The sequence below is a fragment of the Schistocerca piceifrons genome, chromosome 5 (genome assembly GCF_021461385.2).
Source record: "Schistocerca piceifrons isolate TAMUIC-IGC-003096 chromosome 5, iqSchPice1.1, whole genome shotgun sequence".
Classification (NCBI taxonomy): domain Eukaryota; kingdom Metazoa; phylum Arthropoda; class Insecta; order Orthoptera; family Acrididae; genus Schistocerca; species Schistocerca piceifrons.
In genome coordinates this window covers 543,418,692-543,438,854 of record NC_060142.1, presented here as the reverse complement: position 1 = coordinate 543,438,854, position 20,163 = coordinate 543,418,692, and the positions used below count along the sequence as shown (strand labels likewise).

Genomic DNA, 20,163 nt, shown 5'->3' with positions numbered 1-20,163 from the left:
CAGACACAGTCAGCCAAATTTGAACGTGATATTTAGTTCTGTCAGTCAACTTTAAATTGAATATTCGGATTATGTTTTGTTCATTTGAAGAGCAAAAAGGTTAAATAAAAAGTACTAGGAGCGACTTGTAGCTGTTTTCAAGAACTTAGTTTTAAGAGTCCTGCTCTTGCTAAATTCAATATAGTTTTTGTACTTGAATTAACTCCTTACTAAACTATAATTTTATACAAATTCCTCGAACGGAAATCTTTTTTTTAATAGTTGATATCACCTAAAAACAGAAGTACCTAATGAAAGAAGATAAACTGGCGGAAGTTGAAGGTTTCCATCGTAGTAAAAGTATCGATTAGGTATACGAGATTCTTGAAGTGTTTCATTATTACTGCATAAGCATTCAGATTAAAGTCAACGTCCCAGACGGTTAATAAGTCCAAAAGTTTGTGTGAATTTCTTACATTTTTCTCTCCTCTGCGACAATGTACCCACTGTGTGTTATACTTGAAATGATGGAACATACTTGTCGTGTTTTCCAGGTATCGCTGGTCCACGCGGGCGTCCTGGTAAGCCGGGAACCAACGGGATCCCCGGCACTCCAGGCATCAACACGTGGAAGGTGCGCGTCAACGGCACCATCAGCAACGAACTGCTCATCCCGCCCTCCATCACAGGTCAGTCCGCCCGCCGCTCCTGTTCCAGTAATGTGTCACTACACAGACACACCACCACATGTAGCGATATCATAGAGTCAGCACAGGTTGAAGCGACACAGAACGGAAGGGAACGCCGTGTTCAGCAGTTACCATACAATATGAAAGTATTTACACGAGCTCTTCGTAGGCTGAACTTACGACTACGTACACTGACAAAGTGAAAATCACCAACAAGGAATGTGTGACGTAAATGAAAGTTGGTATGCGTGTTTCTACATCTGAAAGATGACGTGTATTCGAATTTCACGCTACTAGCATAAGAATAGCGCTAGAAGCGCCACAGTGAGAATGCAAATCAGGTTTCCTTTAAGTGCTCGCTGTAACGGTTGTGAGCGGTAGTTGCCTTTGAGATTGGACGTGGCGATTTTATGTTAGTGACGAATGTCTTTAAGACGACAAATACGCCTAACTGAGTTTGAACGAGGTCGTATATTAACACTACGAGAACATCGAAGTACCTTCTGATATGTTGCTGAAAGACTTGGCAGGAAGGTAGCAACTGTGCGTAGCGTGCTGGCAGCAATGGTCAGGAGAATGTACGGTCGCAAGAAGACCGGGCTCACGACTGCCTTGTGGTACTACCGAGAGGGAAGAGCATCGTGCTCAGCGTATCGCTCTGGCACATCGAACTGCATCTGCAGTAGCAATTGGAGCAGCGGTTGGCACCACAGTGGCACAGCGAACTGTTACAAATCGGTTACTTCAAGGGCAGTTCCAGGTCAGACTCCCTTAAACGTGCTTTCCTCTGAGGCAGATCGCCGCCATTCGCGACATCAGTGGTGCCAAGAGAGAGCTCAATGGAGGACACTGTGAACGTCTGTTGTTTATTCTGATGAAGGCCAATTGAGGGCCTGCAAACAACCTGTCTGCGTGCTGGACACAGTGGACCTATACCTGGAGTTATGGTCTGGGGTACGATTTCGCTTGTCAGCAGGAGCACTCTCGTGGTTATCCCACGCATCCGGACTGCAAATTTGTACGTCAGTCTGGGGATTCGATCTGTTATGCCTCCATTCATGAACAGCATTACAGGGTGTTTTTTCCAACAGGCTAACGCTCGCCCACACACCGCTGTTGTAACCAAATATGCTCTTCAACGTGTTGACATGATGTCTTGGCCTCCTCAATCACCAGATCTGTCTGCAGTCGAGCACAGATCATCATACGATGACATAGCTAGCGCCATCCACAGCCCGCATCATCCGTCCCTGTACTGATTGACTAAATGCAACACGCATGGTACTCCATCCCACAAACGGACATACGGCACCTGTGCAAAAACAGTACATGCACGTTTGCGTGCTTGAATTCATCATTCTGGCGGTTGTACTGGTTATTAAAAATGGTTCAACTGGGTCTCAGCACTATGGGACTCAACAGTTGAGGTCATCAGTCCCCTCGAACTTAGAACTACTTAAACCTAACTAACCGAAGGACATCACACACATCCATGCCTGAGGCAGGATTCGAACCTGCGACCGTAGCGGCCACGTGGTTCCAGACTGAAGCGCCTAGAACCGCACGGCCACACCGGCCGGCTGAGCAGGCCAGTTCTTTGAAATCTACCCTTTAAATTTCCATTCCGCGAAAAGTTAAGTGTACAACCCGAAATTACGGCCCTCGGCGTAGACCTAAAAAGTGAGAAATTTGCGTAAATCTGAAAGTGATTGATGCTGTCTTACTGGAATAATTTATTTGCAAATGATTTCGTATGATTGAAAATATCTCCGCGAACATTGTTTAAATGCGTCTAACGTGATATAGTAAAGACACCAAACAGAAGTGCTGATTAATTAAATGCTGAAATTTATTGACAAACGCATCAGTTAACGACATATAAAGTCAACTACGAAAATCGTGACAATACTGTTTCCAAACTCAGGTGTAAGTTTAAGTGGATAGCAGTGTCACTTGCCCATCTATGTTTGACAGTTTACATTAAAATAAAGTACCTGGTGTTTATAAATGAATATCGGGGCTTTAACGCTTAATAATATTTATTACATTAAACCTACAGTTATAAATAATATGTCAAATGAAAGAGAAACTCCAACAGTTCTACCAACAACCTTATAAATGTTAAATGTAAGCACCATTTCTCACACGGCACACATCAAGCCTATTGCCGAGTTCTTCCCAAACGTTGATAAGTGTGTCTTCAGTGACTGTAGAAACAGCTGCTTCAATCCGGTTTCTTAATTCAGGGAAGTGTGCTGGTAGCGGAGGCACGTACACACGGTTCTCGAGGAAGCCCCAAAGGAAAAAATCGCATGGCGTTAGGTCGGGTGAATGTGGAGACCATGCAAAGCATGCCCTGTCATTGGGCTGTCCTGTCATTGAAGAACTCGGCTATAGACTTGATGTGTGCCGTGTGACAAATGCTGCTCACACTGAACATTTATAAGGTTTTTGGTAAAACTTTTTGAGTTGCTCTTTCACTTGACATATCATTTATAACTGTAAGTTTAATATAATAAATGTTATAAAGCGTTAAAATCCCGATATTCATTTATAAACACCCTGTACAATGATAATTCTTTTCTATATGATCCTGCAAATTTTTTACTCAAACAGAGATTGGAAGTAGATAACTATCCTCAAACGTCCACACGTCCGTCCACATGCGATCGACCATGAATCCACATGTGTGAAATCTAACTGAACTACTCGCCGGTGCTGCGAAGTACGTTCACCGTGATTATGGCTGTGTTGCGCCATGCTGTATGCTGCAGAGGTGCTGGCCCTTCGTTAAGACGAGGTCGTCAGCACCCTGTTGCAATGTGAAGGTGTTACAGGCCAAACAGAGATGCAACACCAAGTCGATACATCTTCTGCAGCTACCGTTCACGGATTACATCAAGACACCTCCGCGACAAAAGCGCAAGGGATGTGGACACCTCCGCGACCAAACGCCTTGTCAGTTTGGACGCCTGCACATCCAAACGTCTTCTCCTGTGGCACTCACTTCTGCTGTCCTATCTCCTTCCCACCGAACAGTGCTGGTCACTAATTGCAAAATCAAGAAGCACTGCTGCCCAACCGTGAGGATTCTTTCCAACTAGTGAATAACTCAAAAATGGCTTGCCTCCTTCACTTCCAAAAAGCCATGACTTCAGAGCTGCGCTCTTGACATCACACAATAGTATATCAATCGCGCGTTCTCCAACCTGTGTCGATAGCCTCGCACCTCAGCGCACGAGAAATAAAGCAAAAGTCGCTACCAGGCTAGACGTTCCTTCCCGTAGCCCATGCTTTCTACAACCGTTAGGTGGCTACCTGCATTGGAGGTCCTTAAAACCTCGAAAGGCGCCCCTGCTTCCTGCATTCAGAGCTACGCTGCTCTCCTACCGGACATCAGCCTGCGCAGTCGCAAAAGTGAACAATACAATAGCTTTCCGCTTCACAGGGCGGGCGTTCTGGAGTTTCTTTCGAAGAATTCACCACCTGGGTGGCCGGTCCTTGCCGCTGGCCGATTCTGTTTGGTCGTTGCGTTCCCTGCTCGCCTTTTCAAATCCAATGCGTTCTTTATTTGCATGCGTACCAGGAACTTCCACAACCCAGTGAGCGCAACACCGTGTTAATAAAGGAAAGAAATGACAATTACATAGTACCGTGCTACCTGCAACCATGATTCCACTTCATCAATAAACATTCTCATGCCAATGTATCCTATTATCAGTCTCTGAATTACACAGGCACACTCTAATTTTGATGGAAACGGCATGTAGAGTTGGCTGCCGCATATCCGCAGCTCTCACACTAATGCTATCTCTCAATATTGCCTCAATGAATCAAATGCCAAGGGTTCTTTGCTTCCTCGTTTGACTCAAATAAGAACCTTGTTATTGCTCTCATTACGTCTGATCAGCTGACAACCATATGCAATGATGAGCAAAACATTTCCGTTTTTGCGCAACACGGATATATATATAGACCCTCTCATAATATGCGACGCAAATATAAAAGCAGAAGGATGAACTACAATAGTAAATGATGTAGTATGTGGTAACTACTGGACATCTTCTTAGTTTAAACAGAACTCTGAGCATCGTTGTTGCAGGGCGAATTACCTAATGTGGGGCTACAGTGCTTAATCTGATATAAATCTTTCAAATTGGCAAGGTTCTTCGAGGAGTACTAACGAAAGGGGCCTAGGTTCGATTTCCGGTTAGATCAAAGATTTTCTCCCCACGGGGACTGGGTCTTGTGTTGCCCTTAAGTTCGTATCCTAATAATTGATATTAAACAACTGAAATGGTTGTATGGGCCCGTCCTGAAAGCAAATTTAAAAAAATCTATAGCTAATCTGAGCATAACTAACTGTATTTACACAGTTGCTTTATATCACGTAACAACAAGATTACAACTGCTATGCACGCAATCACACTTAGACTGAATAATAATATTCTGAATATATTTCTACAGTTTCGAAACGTTAGCGAAATTTAACTTCTGTTGTTTGGTTCCTGCTTTGCAGAATTATTTCTCGTATTTTACTAAGTCACGTAACTGTAATGTCACACTGAAGTTTCCGTCGACGGGACGTTGACAAATAATCGTTTTTGTGTTACTGTCCGCAGTTCGTGGTCATGCGGTAGCGTTCTCACTTCCCGCACCCGGGTTCCTGGGTTCGATTCCCGGCGGGATCAGGGATTTTCTCTGCCTCGTGATGACTGGGTGTTGTGTGATGTCCTTAGGTTAGTTAGGTTTAAGTAGTTCTAAGTTCTGGGGGACTGATGACCATAGATGTTAAGTCCCATAGAGCTCAGAGCCATTTTATTGTGTGTGTTACTGCGTTGCATGGAGTCAAAGATGTAAATCTGCGATTCCCCTACCTGATTTCACAAAGTGCGACATGCTCACGAATTGAACAGTGACCCGAAAATAGAATAAATTTCCTTTACCTCAGTGTTTATGGTCACAAATTTTTATGTCGTTTGACTGCCGGTTTCGGTCTACAATGACCATCTTCAGATCTGTTTTATAAAAACATGTCATAATACACTGGAGCCATAGTGGCTGTCTGAAATCCCCAGCAGCTGCTGGTAGTGGAAGCTGGATGACTTGTTCTGTGATTGCATTGATAGTGCGAGAAGATAGAGCCTACTCTGCTTCTTATTTAATTAATTAGCTGAAAATTACTTTTCTCTCGCACCCAACTCCAGATACCAACTCAGCGGCAAGAAATGTTGTAAAGTCTCCGAGGAAAACTTATGGATGGGATCCATAGGCGACGTGAATGCAAAATATATAATATTTATGACAACAATGCCCACCACCACTATTGCGTGTGATGTACTCGTCTGAAGCTCATTTCTCCAAAATTTTCACCCCCACATAGCAAGCTGAAGCAATCTCAAACAGTTTGTTTGCAAACGAAAATCCATTTAAGATTCGCAGATTACGATAACCATTTATGTTGTTCTTAGTCACTGTCTATACTCACGACCCATTCTACGTTTACTTTCCAATTTTCTAACCGGGAAAATAACTCGTACTGTTACTTCTCTCAAGATGGTTTTCTCAAATCCTGCCAAAGAGTTTTAAGTCTGAGTCCAGTTAGCCATTCAATACGCCATTCTTGACCTCGTCCCATTTCCTTTTATTTTCTTGAAATCTTCACCAGAAAATTACTTTCGCTTCTTCTGCCATCCTAAAATACATTCCTCTTCTGTTCTTGAACATTCTGTGCAGGTTCTGAATATTTCATATACCTAAGTTTCCATTACAAACTCACCAACACTCTCCACCAATAAGCCACTGCTCAGTGTTCGACAACACTCTTTTTCCATCTAGATCTATATCTACATACATATGTGCAAGCCAACGTACAGTGCGTGGAGGAGAGTACGTGGCACCATTACTGCTCATTTCCCTTTCTGTTGCACTCCCAAACATAGCGAGGGGAACACCGCAGTCTGTGTGGCTCCGTACGGGTGCAAACATCTCTTACTTTAAGTTCGTGGTCCTTACGCGAAATGTACGTTGGTGGCAGTAGGATCGTTATGAAGTTGGATTCAAATGTTAAATTCTCTCAATAGCGTTCCTCGTAATGAACATCGCCTTCCTTCTGAGGAATCGCATTTGGGTTCGCGAAGCATCTCCTGGAGTGTTGACCGAACCTACCGGTAACAAATCTAGCGGTCCGCCTCTGAATTCCTTCGAAGTTTCTCTTTGAAACGACCTCATTGGGATCCCAAACACTCGAGCACTAATCAGAAATGGGTCACACTAAAAATGTAGATAAACCACACTTCCATAAAGCTCTCCCAATAAACCGAAGTCGACCATTCGCCTTCCACAGTACGATCTTCACATGCTCGTTCCATTTCATATCACTCTGAAACTTTACGTTTGGATATTTAATTCACTCGACTGTGTCAAACAACACACTCTTAATGCTCTAGTCGAACATTACGGGATGTTCTTTTTGTACCCATCTGTCTTAATTTACTTTTTTGGACATTTAGAGTTAGCTGCCATTTATCACATCAACGAGAAATTTTATGTAGCTCATCTTGCACCCAACAGTTAGTCAACGACGACGTCTTCCAGTACGCCACAGCATCATCAGTAAACAGCAGAAGATTGCTGCTTACTTGTCCGTTAGATCATTTATGAATACGGAGAACAATAGCGTCCCTATCATACCTGTGCTGGGGCACTCCTGACGATACCTTGATCTTTGATGAACCCTCACCGTCGAGGATAACGTACTGGGACTTTTAACTTAAGAGCTCTTGGAACCACTCACACACCTGGAAAAATATTGTTTATGCTCGTGCCTTCGTAAACAGTCTTGAATTGGACAAAATGTCGAACACTTTTCGGGAAACTAGGAATATGGAATCTGCCTGTTGCCATCCATCCATAGTTCGGAGGATATCACATGAGAAAATTGTAAACTGAGTTTCGCACGAGTGATGTGTTCTATAACTGAGCAGATTCGAGGACAGAAGCTTTACAGTCTCAAGTATCTCTCTCATAATAGAACTGAGAATGTGTGCAAGAGATCTGCAGCAAACCGATGTTAAGGATATTGGTCTGTAATTTTGCGGGTTGGTTCTTTTACCCTTCTGAGGCACAGGACTCACGCGCGCTTTCTTCCAGTCACTTGGAACTATGCGTTGACCGAGAGATAAGCGATGAATGCAAGCTAAGTAAGGAGTCAATGATGTAAAGTTCTCTTTAAAAAACCGAACTGGAATTCCATCAGAAACTGGTGACTTACTTGTTTCCAACTGTTTCAGTTGCTTCTCTATGTCACAACTGTGTCCTCTATACGGAAGTCTGTACGATGTTCAAACGACGGTATGTTTGTACAGTTCTCCTGCGTGAACGAATTCTTAAAAGCGAAATTTAAAACTTTAGCTTTTCTTTTGATATCTTTTATTTACACACCATATTTGTCAGCGAATGACTGGACAGGAGCCATCCATCCGCTAAGCGATTTTACATAGGCTCAGAATTTTCGCGCGTTCTCGGCTAGTTTTGTTTCCTGAGACATGACGGTGGTAGTTGTACGTTTCTCGCATCAATCATTTTACGAACGTATGAATCTCTGTTAACTATTGTCTGTCTTCATTTAAGCGTTCTCTTTTGCACCGTGAGTGGAACAGTCTTGCAGTCTTTGGTTCTCAGCATTTTCAGAATTTTGCTGTTAACTATTGACGGGTCTTCTCCGTACGTAATTCACTCTATGGCAACTACTTTTCCAAAGCGTAATTTAAAATTCGTTATACTTTGCTCGTAGTTGTTCTACTTCCATCGTAGTGGAACTAAATGATGTCCATTTATTGCCTAAGTGGGATGATAGCAACTGCTTATCTGCTCTCTCCAGCTCTTCTAGTCTTCTTGACTGAGTCGTTAATTTTGGTAACCATCATCACTATGATGACATGACCGTCACTAATCCTTGTTTCTACACCGACACCGTCGATAATGTCAGGCCATGTTTTAGCTACAAGGTCTAAAATATTTCCGTTGCATGTGGGCTGACGAACTAGCTGCTCAAGGCAGTTTTCGGGAAACTTGTTCAAAAGCGCTTTTTAACACCGCCTGTCCGCTCACGCTGCAATGAATCCGCCGGCCGAAGTGGCCGTGCGGTTAAAGGCGCTGCAGTCTGGAACCGCAGGACCGCTACGGTCGCAGGTTCGAATCCTGCCTCGGGCATGCATGTTTGTGATGTCCTTAGGTTAGTTAGGTTTAACTAGTTCTAAGTTCTAGGGGACTAATGACCTCAGCAGTTGAGTCCCATAGTGCTCAGAGCCATTTTTTGAACCGCAGGACCGCTACGGTCGCAGGTTCGAATCCTGCCTCGGGCATGGATGTTTGTGATGTCCTTAGGTTAGTTAGGTTTAACTAGTTCTAAGTTCTAGGGGACTAATGACCTCAGCAGTTGAGTCCCATAGTGCTCAGAGCCATTTGAACCATTTTTGCAATGAATCCATAGACGTCCTGGTTCATGCTCTGTAAGGTAAAGTCTCCTAAAACAAATACTGCATGGTCTGGATATTTTGTGTTACTAAGCGTAGACTTCCTTTGAATGCTCTAAAACGGTCACGTTGGAATCAGCTGGTAAAAACATCCAACAACTGACTTCATGTCTTTCAGCCTGCAAGTTCTCGAGAAACGCTCCACTTTTACTTCATTTCACAACAGTATCTCTTTATGCTTTTACTCCACACGTCACAATCTAAACCTTTCCTCAAAAACCTCTATCCTCAATACATTAACCGATCTACCTTTGTCGTACTTCCACGTCTCTCACCATGTTTCCACTCTTGGCTGTCTTCTTGTTCATTTAACGACTTAGATGTAACGGGCAAAGTACGTCACTTATACTAACCACAACATATACATTAATATTACACAAAAGCACTAGAAAAAACACTTTTACAAATACGATTAGATACACTGAAATATTAGAAATTAATTTTAACCTGTATAAAAGAGGCAGTCAGATGATAAAGAGACACATGGAAAAAAAGTAAGTAAAGTGCTTATTACTTCAAAGGTAAGCACCGTAACTGCTAATGCATTCATCCCACTGTGACACAAAACGGTCAATGGCTTCACGGGAAAATGTTTGCGGTTGCCTGGGGTACCGTTACTGTAGCCACGCGTGCCCCTCTTCGTCCGAAGGCAATCGACGGCCACGAATGTCTTTCTTCACGGCACCAAAAATAAGGAAATCGCATGGGGAGAGATCGGGACTGTATGGAGGATGTGTAAGGGCTTCCAAGCGAAAACTATGCAGCGTAGTCGTAACGACCTAGCAACACGTGTGATGACATTCTTCTGCAACGAACTGATGCCGTCCATCAACCACCCGCTCATTGACTTTCTGAAATACGGCGCCATGATTAACGCACAGCGAAACATGGACACTTTACAAAAACAGCAACGCTCTAAAGTCAGAACGCACCGGTATATTGACGGATGGCATCATCCTGTTGGCGTGAATTGCCTTGTCATATACAGGGTGGTCCACTGATCGTGACTGGTCCAAATATCTCACGAAATAAGCGTCAAACGAAAAACTACAAAGAACGAAACTTGGCTAGCTTGAACCATATGACGCTATGGCTGCCCCGCTAGATGGCGCTACCATAAGTCAAACGGATATCAACTGCGTTTTTTTAAATAGGAACCCTAATTTTTTATTACATATTCGTGTAGTACGTAAAGGAATATAAATGTTTTAATTGGACCACTTCTTTCGCTTTGTGATAGATGGCGCTGTAATATTCACAAACATATGACTCACAATTTTAGACGAACAGTTGGTAACAGGTAGGTTTTTTAAATTAAAATACAGAACGTAGGTACGTTTTAACATTTGGTTTCGGTTGTTCCAATGTGATACATGTACCGTTGTGAACTTATCATTTCTGAGAACGCATGCTTTTACAGCGTGATTACCTGTAAATACCACATTAATGCAATAAATGCTCAAAATGATGTCTGTCATCCTCAGTGCATTTGGCAATACGTGTAACGACATTCCTCTCAACAGCGAGTAGTTAGCCTTCCGTAATGTTGGCACATGCATTGACAATGCGCTGACGCATGTTGTCAGGCATTTTCGATGGATCACGATACCAAATATCCTTCAACTTTCCCCACAGAAAGAAATCCGTGGACGTCAGATCCGGTGAACGTGCGGGCAATGGTAGGGTGCTTCGACGACCAATCCACCTGCCATGAAATATGCTATTCAGTACCGCTTCAACCGCACGCGAGCTATATGCCGGACAATCATCATGTTGGAAGAACGTCGCCATTCTGTCATGCAGTGAGACATCTTGTAGTAACATCGGTAGAACATTACGTAGGAAATCAGCATACATTGCACCATTTAGACTGCCATCGATAAAATGGGGGTCAATTACCCCTCCTCCCATGATGCCGCAACATACATTAACCCACCAAGGTCGCTTATGTTCCACTTGTCGCAGCCATTGTGGATTTTCCGTTGCCCAATAGTGCATATTCTGCCGGTTCACGTTACCGCTGTTGGTGAATGACGCTTCGTCGCTAAATACGATGCGTGCCCTAAAATCTGTCAGCGTCCCGTAATTTCTCTTGTGCTCACTGGCAGAACTGTACACGACGTTCAAAGTCGTCGCCATGCAATTCCTGGTGCATAAAAATATAGTATGGGTGCAATCGATGTTGATGTAGCATTCTCAACACCGACGTTTTTGAGATTCCCGATTCTCGCGCAATTTGTCTGCTGCTGATATGCGGATTAGCCACTACAGCAGCTAAAACACCTACTTGGACATCATCATTTGTTGCAGGTCGTGGTGGACGTTTTACATGTGGCTGAAAACTTCCTGTTTCCTTAAATAACGTAACTATCCAGCGAACAGTCCTGACACTTGGGTGATATCGTCCAGGATACCGAGCAGCATGCATAGAACACATTTTGATCACAGTAGCCATACATCAACACGATATCGATCTTTGCCAGAATTGTTTTTTTCCTTTATTGTTATTTTATACCTGCACATACAACAGGTAGGCTGGCAGCAGCATTCTATGCCGCTTTTCAGCCTTAGAGGAGACAATGATAAAAGACAGAAAGAATACTCAGAAATGACAATGGTGGGAAAAAACAGTAGACATAAAATACAAAACACGGAGCCGTTCACACTCGACGAGAAATCACACCACAAGCTGTTGACACGACGCACGAAGATCGATGATTGCGATGACATATGGGAACGATGGAGCGTGACGGTGATCACTGAACACAAAACACGACGGCACACACACGAGACAGTGATGGCGATGATCTCCAGCGCGCGAATGTCCACGTAACGTGTGCAAGTCCGGGGACCTGCCAAGAGGGGAAGAAGGGTGAATGGGAGGGAGAGGGGAGAGCAAACATGCCAATTGCAGGGGAGAGGGGAGGAGGAGTAGAGGGACAGGGGTAGGGGAAGCCTGGGGGAGGACTGGGGAGAAAGGGAGGAGAGATGGAGAGAGAAGGGAGAGAGGGTGCCCAAAGGAATCAAACACAGGAAGCGGGAGGGAGGATCAAAATTGGTAGGAGGGGTAGACGGAGGGGAGGAGGGCATCATCAGGGAGGGGGAGCTGGCGGAATCCACCATGGGAGAGGGTGTGGAGAGTGGAGAGATGGAGAGCAGGTGGGACATTGAAGTACAGGCATGGCAGCAGACGGGGGTGGGAGAGGATGGGAGAGACCAGCGGGTGAGGAGGATTGAGTTTGTGGGAGATGCAGAGGATCCATATCCATTCGAGGAAAAGGAGGAGGTGGGGGAAGGGAATTAGGTCGTACAAGATCCGCATGGGGGAGAGGAGACAGATGCGATAGGCGAGGCAAAGAGCATGGCATTCCAGGATCTGAAGGGATTTGTAAAAGGTAGGGGGAGCGGAGATCCAGGCAGTGTGGGCAGAGAAAAAGATAGGGCGAATGAGGGATTTATAGATATGGAGGATGGTAGAGGGGTCCAGACCCCAAGTTCGGCCGGAGAGGAGTTTGAGGAAGGAGATAGAGGCGGGAGTGTGCCTTGGCTTGGATCGTCCGGAGGGGGAGGGGGGTCCAGGAGAGGCGACGGTCAAGGGTAACACCAAGGTGCTTAAGGGTGGGGGTGAGGGCGATAGGACGGCCATAGATGGTGATGTAGAAATCGAGGAGGCAGAAGGAAGGATTGGCTTTGCCTACTATGATCGCCTGGGATTTGGCAGGATTGACCTTAAGCAAACCACTGGTTGCACCAAGCAGTGAATCGGTCAAGATGGGATTGGAGAAAGTGTTGGGAGCGCTGCAGGGTGGGGGCAAGGGCAAGGAAGGCAGTGTCATCGGCGTACTGGAGAAAGTGAATGGCGGCTGAAGGCGGCGGCACAATTGGTAACCTGTCCATTTTAACACGGGTAATGTATCACGAAGCAAATACCGTCCACACTGGCGGAATGTTACGTGATGCCACGTACTTATACGTTTGTGACTATTACAGCGCCCTCTATCACAAAGCAAAGAAAGTGGTCCAACCAAAATATTCATATTTCTTTACGTGCTACACGAATATGTAATAAAAATGGGGGTTCCTATTTAAAAATCGCAGTTGATACTCGTTTGACCTCTGGCAGCGACATCTAGTGGACCAACCATAGCGCTATATGGTTTCCTCCTTCAAGCTAGACAAGTTTCGTTCTTAGTAGGTTTTTCGTGTGATGCTTATTTCGTGAGATATTGGGCCCGGCCACTATCAATGGACCACCCTGTATATGTGAAAGTTCTTTGACGGCGTTGCAGATCTTTCGGTGGGAAGCCCTTACACATCTTCCATTCAACCCCGAAGTGTGCCCATGCGATTTTCATACTTATGGAGTCCTGAAGAAAGACACTCGCTGGCGTCGATTGGCTTCGGGCCAAGAGGAGCTCGCTTGTCTACAGTCAGGGCTCTGCAGGCAATCGGAAACATTTTTCCGTGAAGGAACTGACCTACTTGTCTCACAATGGGATAAATGTATTAATCGTTACGGCAATTACTTTTGAAATAATAAACAGTATATTTACGTTTTGTCTACCATCCTGTTTTCATTTGACTGTCCCTTAAATTAAAAAAGTCAGTAAAACCGTGAATTAATGTAACGTTGAAAACATAGATAATTAACCAAGTCAATAGTAGAATTCAATTAATACATGTTACTTACATGTGAGGAAACATTTCTATCACAAAACTCCTCAATGCTCGTAATAAAATCACAGTTTGCTCTAACTCTTCCCTTGAGGTCATCACAGAGACACAGGTATTCTGCGGAAAATTAGTTCCACAGTCTCAGACATACATTTACATCTACAATTCTGCACTTCTACCACACGTGGTAGATGGTGATTCTGGAAACGCTGTCGTTCTTCTAACTCTCCAACCCCCCCCCCCCTCCCCCCTTTCCTTGTTCCCCTACGGAATGATAGCGAGAAGAATAACTGGCACTAAGCTTCAGAATTATTTGTAATTTATCTTATTTTCTGACTATGGGCATCACGCGATCAGTATATGGGAAGAATCAGTTCGTTTCTTATTGGTACTTACGCCCTTCAAATTTCAAAACTAGGCCTAAGCCATCCGAATTTTAACGGGAACCTCTCCGTGATGCACAACGCCTCTGTTGTCTTCCGTTAGAATAAGTCAAGCATCTTTGTAAAGCACTCGCTCCTACCTCCTCTTCAGTGTATTTTCTGTATCCTTTCTGCTAATCAGACTTGGTAAGGGTATTAGGCTAACAAGCGACACTCAAAAATCTGTTAGACAAGTGTTTTACAGGTCACTTATTTCGTCAGATAATTATATGTCCTTAAGATTATTCTGAAGAATCTCAGCCCGGAATTTGCTTTCCCTACAGTTAATTTTATGTCCTCATTCCTCTTCAGGCCTTGCCGGACGTTTATTACCGGGAATTTTATAGGAATTACTATTTCAGTGATTTATCCCTAGAACTCTAATCAAACAGTAGTAGCCGCTCCTGTGGCATACGATAAACTTATGCTGTAAGGGGTAATCTCTGTAGAAACTTACAGTTATCTTACCTGCCCCAGATGTCTTTCCACTATTGAGCCTTATCTGGAAAATGCAAGACATTTGTTGCTATATTCTACTGTAGTCTTTATCTAAAACTCCGTCAAATAAATCATCCCATGAAAGTATTTTGCTGGTTTTCTTTGAACATGAGTCCACGGTCACTAGTAATTTCTAAAATGACTCCATACCGCCAGCAGTTGTCGACATATTGGTTTATTTTTCAGGATATTCGTGACATTTGACTGCATTACATGAATTTATTAATTTGTTGCTGATGTGCGTCACTTACCACCATCTGGCAGCTGAATCAACGTTACAAAACAGAAATGACAACAAAATGTTTGCGCAAAATGTCTTAAGGACATGAAATATAAAAAAGAAACTTACGAAACATTGGCTACTGCATGTCACATGTCAATAATGCTGAACCGTACAATCGTAATTAATGTCGGTTTAATGAGTAATAATGCAGGAGAACAATACTTCTCGTACACCAGCAAAATTCCTCATGCACACACAACAGAAAACAGGCCGTATGTACTCAGCACATAACATGGCAAGCCAAAGCACCTCTAATCTCGAAGACAACACCAAGAAGATATCTAATCGATATAAATCTTGACACACAAAAATAAGTTTCAGAAAAAACAACCATAATTCTAACAATTACAGAGCAGTCCTAAGGAAAAAATGTACAAAAACCAACAGCATCACCGGTCCAAAACAGTTTTTTTATCTGTTTAATAAACTTTACATGACAATAATGTAAATGAAATGACCTATGACAAAAATCTTTGTACTAAAATTAAAATAATAATACCAAATCCTACGTACAATGTGTGAATCTATGTATCACACATACCAACGGACAGGGACAAGTTATTATTATCAAGATTTCCAGTATGTCATTGAGAAGCTACAACATGGAAATAAGAGAACCAGCTTTAAACAGTACTAGGTACACAGTGTAGGAGCTCAGTACCTTAATAAACGGTACCTTAGTGGTAGTATTTTTCCGTATTGTTGTACACTGGTGGCCTTGTGCCGTTTTTGAGAAAGCGCATTGAGGTACTAGTGCCAAACATTCGAAAATAGCTTAATGCCATAACTCTACAATAGTAGTGAAATACAAACCAACACGCTGAGATGTAGGAGTAATGAGTCATTTCAAAAAATTATTTTTCGTAAGTGCAAACGTAGTAGATACAGTTGTTAACGTAGAAGGGTAAAAGCAGCCAGCACGTGCGATAAAAGATATTTGTTTTAGAAATAAGCAGCTATGGGAAATGTATTTACATTCTTTTAATTTTTAGAGCATAAAAGATTATCTGTAGACATCCGTTCTGATAGCACCATACATAAAATAGGAGAAATAATATTAACTGTGTTAGCAAGCCCTGCACGCTACTGGTACCTGTTTGCAGAAAAACAGTCTGAGTTTTGGGAGCCTGCGTTAATGTAATCACTTCCTATTTTTCATTCTTTTAATTTTTCTTTTCCATAGATGTCGCAATAATAGTAACGAGATGTGTTACTTCATACTGCATGCCATGCGAGGGACTCGACTTTTTGAGTAATTGCTTTGGTAACTTTATCCTTGTGAACAAAAGCGCCGTTAATCATGCCTCTGTAATTATCCGATGGTCTGCTATAATGTGGCTGTCACTAAAGCAGGTTATGGGAGCGGAAACTCAGTACGCGGATGTGGTCATCATGCTAGCAGTTACTCTATTACACAACTACAGAGGAATAGTTAACTGCGCTTTCAGGTGCAAAGATGAAGTTTTCAAACCATTTACGTCGTAAATCGAGGTTTGCACTAGACATGCTGTTGGATGGAACACAATAGGCTATTAATTTTATCCCATGTATGGAACAGAAAAAGTAAAAATTAAAAAAAAATCCTGATAATGGCGAGATGCCGCTGATACTGATTTGTATTTAACAAACAGAGTTTTTGCATAAAAGGAATAATCACAGCTGCCTTCAAGAAAGATGACAGAAAATCGTGAAGATGGCGAGTTGTCGCGGAAACTAATTTGGGTGCAGCAAATAAAGTGTTTGCACCAAGGGATAGTCACAACTGCCTTAACCAAAGATTGTATGTTAAAGGCACGTAGATTTTGAGATCATTATATATGTCGGAGTGGATGGAAATGGGGGAGGAAATTTCTCATCGCTTAGTTTAAAATATGATTTCGGAAATTCCCTGAAATGATTCAGAGTTACCACGGAAAACTATTATCAGTTAGGCCTCATAGATTCCTCTAGCTTAATGTTTGAACCACTGAACAGAATAACACAAAAAAATTGACTGCATGATATTATTTTGTTCCCACATAATCAGAATCTAATTCGTTGGAGTGTCCAAAGGATTCTCTGTTCATTCATTCAGTGTGCTCCGTATACAGCAAATATGTTAAACCCTAACTGATATATTTCCTGAGCACTTGATGTGATATGAACTTCTTCCTCTCTTTGTATTATAAATAAAAACGTTAACATATAACCTGTTAATGTCGTATGTTCTCCCATCCATATGTATAATTTTTATAAATTACTCCAAATTCCTGCTATTGGTTTCGTGTCATTTTTTTTCAGTTTATGCTAAAGACCGCTGTACTTACAGAAAGAAACTAACCAGGTGTCAGACGAACGTCGATCTTCTCTTAAAACGCTAATATGTTCAGGAGGCTCTAGCTTGTTGAAAAACTGGGAAATGAACTAAGACACATTCCTATGTTCTTGTCAAGCTGAAGGATGACTCCATACATTTCAACAGTGGCGTAGCAGAATGAATAACCATTACAGAAACTGGTGGTTTGTGCAAGATTTGCAAGCACTACACTCTAGCACACGTTACCTGCTGCTGCGTTTAATGATCCGTCAAATAACTGAGGAATAATACACTCACTTCAGCCTTCTTTAACGGCGGACATTCGTAGAAAGCACAAACTACTTAAAAGATGCACCAAATTCACAATTTTGAAGATACGACAATGTTCTTGTCAAGCTGAAGGATGACTCCATACATTTCAACAGTGGCGTAGCAGAATGAATAACCATTACAGAAACTGGTGGTTTGTGCAAGATTTGCAAGCACTACACTCTAGCACACGTTACCTGCTGCTGCGTTTAATGATCCGTCAAATAACTGAGGAATAATACACTCACTTCAGCCTTCTTTAACGGCGGACATTCGTAGAAAGCACAAACTACTTAAAAGATGCACCAAATTCACAATTTTGAAGATACGACAATGAAATTTTGCGCTATGTTTCAAATGAAATTAGTACATTGACTGTTTAGTATCTTGGCTTACATATATTTAACTTTTTTATGGAATTTAAAAACTTTATTTTCAAAAAATAAAAGGTATCTTTTTCTCAGAGATTATTTACGAGATTTCTACAAAAACTTTCCCTGTTTAATCTCTCTGCACACGATGACCTTCTCTCATGTGGTTTTCTTTCATATATCGAATAGAAGAATTTTAATATTTTTTAAAAATTGTAATTCTGTAAGTATAGTATGAAATTCACGTAAAATTCAAAGCACCTTGCTCCCTATCTCAGCTTATGCTCAGAATTTCAAAATTTACTCTTGAGACAACATTTATAGGGTTTATGGACATAAGTGTCTCAAGAGTTGAAACATTATTTATTGGGTTTAAGGAAGTAAGTGACGTCGTCCCTTCCCCCCCCCCCCCTCCCTCCACCCCCCTCTCGATGAACCATGGACTTTGACGTTGCTGGGAAGGCTTGCGTGCCTCAGCGACAACGGAGAGGTATCTGTTGAGAAGCCAGACAAACGTGTGGTTCCTAAAGGGAGCAGTAGCCTTTTCAGTAGGTGCAGGGGAAAGAGTCTGGATGATTGACTTATCAACCCTTGTAACATCAACGAAAAAGGCCTTGCTGTACTGGTACTGCGAACGGCTGAAAGTAAGGGGAAACTACAGGGCATGCACCTCTACTATATGATTAAATGATGTTCCCATCCTCTTGGGTAAAATATTTCGGTAAAATGTTCCCTCATTCGTATCTCCGGGTGGGGACTACTCAGAAGAATGTCATTATAAGGAGAAACAGAACTGGCGTTCTACGGATCGGAGGGTGGAATGTCAGATCGCTTAATCTGGTAGGTTCGTTAGAAAATTTAAAAAAGGAAATGGTTAGGTAGAAGTTACATATGGAGGGAATTAGTGATGTTCGACGGCAGGAGGAAAAGGACTTCTGGTCTGGTAAATGCAGGGTTGTAATACAAAATCAAACAGGACTAATGCAGGAGTGGATTTGATAACGAATAAAAAAATTGGAATGCGGATAAGCTACCGCCAACAGCGTAGTGAACGCATTATTGTAGCCAAGATATACACGAAGCCCACACCCACCACAGTAATACAAGTTCATAGGCGACTAACTCTGCAGCTGATGTAAACATTGAAGAAATGTATAACGAGATAAATAATTATTCAGCTAGTTGAGAGAGACGAAAATTTAACAGTCATGGGGGACCGAAATTCGATAGTGGGAAAAGAAAGAGAAGGAGAAGTCGTAGGTGAACATGGACTGCGGGGAAAGGAATGAAAGAGGAAGCTGCCTGTTAGAATTCTGCACATAGCATAATGTTATAATAGTTAACACTTGGTTTAAAAATCATGAAAGAAGGTTGTATACGTAGAAGAAACCCAGAGACAGCGGATGATTTCAGACTCATTATATAATGGTTAGACAGAGATTTAGCAACCAGGTTTTAAATTTTAAGAGATTTTCAGAAGCAGATATGGACTTTGAAACAATTTATTCGTTATGAACAGTAGATTAAAACGGGAGAATTTGCAGAAAGGTAGAAATTTGAAGAGATGTGACTGGATTGACAGAAAGAACTAGAGGTTATAGAGACCTTCATGCGAGCATTAGGGAACAATTGACAAGAATAGGGGAAAGGAACACAGTAGAAAAAGAACGGTTAGCTTTGAGAGATGAAATAGGAAAGGCAGCAGAGGATCAAGTAGGTAAAAAGACGAGGTCTAGTAGAAATCCTTTGGTAAAACAAGAGATATTAAATTTAGCTGATGAAAGTAGTAAATATAAATATGCAGTAACTAAAATAGGCAGCAATGCTGACTGCAATACTCTCTTTCAAATTTTAAAAGTGGCAGGGAAAAAATACAGAGAGCGAAACGATATTTTCAATTTCTATGGAAAGCAGATGGCGGTTATAAAGAGTCAAGGGGCACGAAAGGGAAGCAATGGTTGAGAATTGAGTGAGACATGGTTGTAGCCTGTCCCTGATATTATTCAATCTGTGTATGGAGCAAGCAATAAAGGAAACAAAAGAAAAATTTGGAGTAGGAATTAAAGACCAGGGAGAAGAAATAAAAACTTTGAGCTTTGCTGATG

General features: G+C 42.3%; 1 protein-coding gene across 1 annotated transcript in view; it reads left to right on the top strand.

Moving 5' to 3' along the window:
• Positions 1–20,163, top strand: part of LOC124799128 — a 739,238-nt gene that overhangs the window by 403,988 nt on the left and 315,087 nt on the right. The window contains exon 5 of the mRNA XM_047262665.1: positions 534–668. Within this exon, the coding sequence (XP_047118621.1) occupies positions 534–668 (135 nt within the window). The remainder of the gene's footprint in view (positions 1–533; positions 669–20,163) is intronic.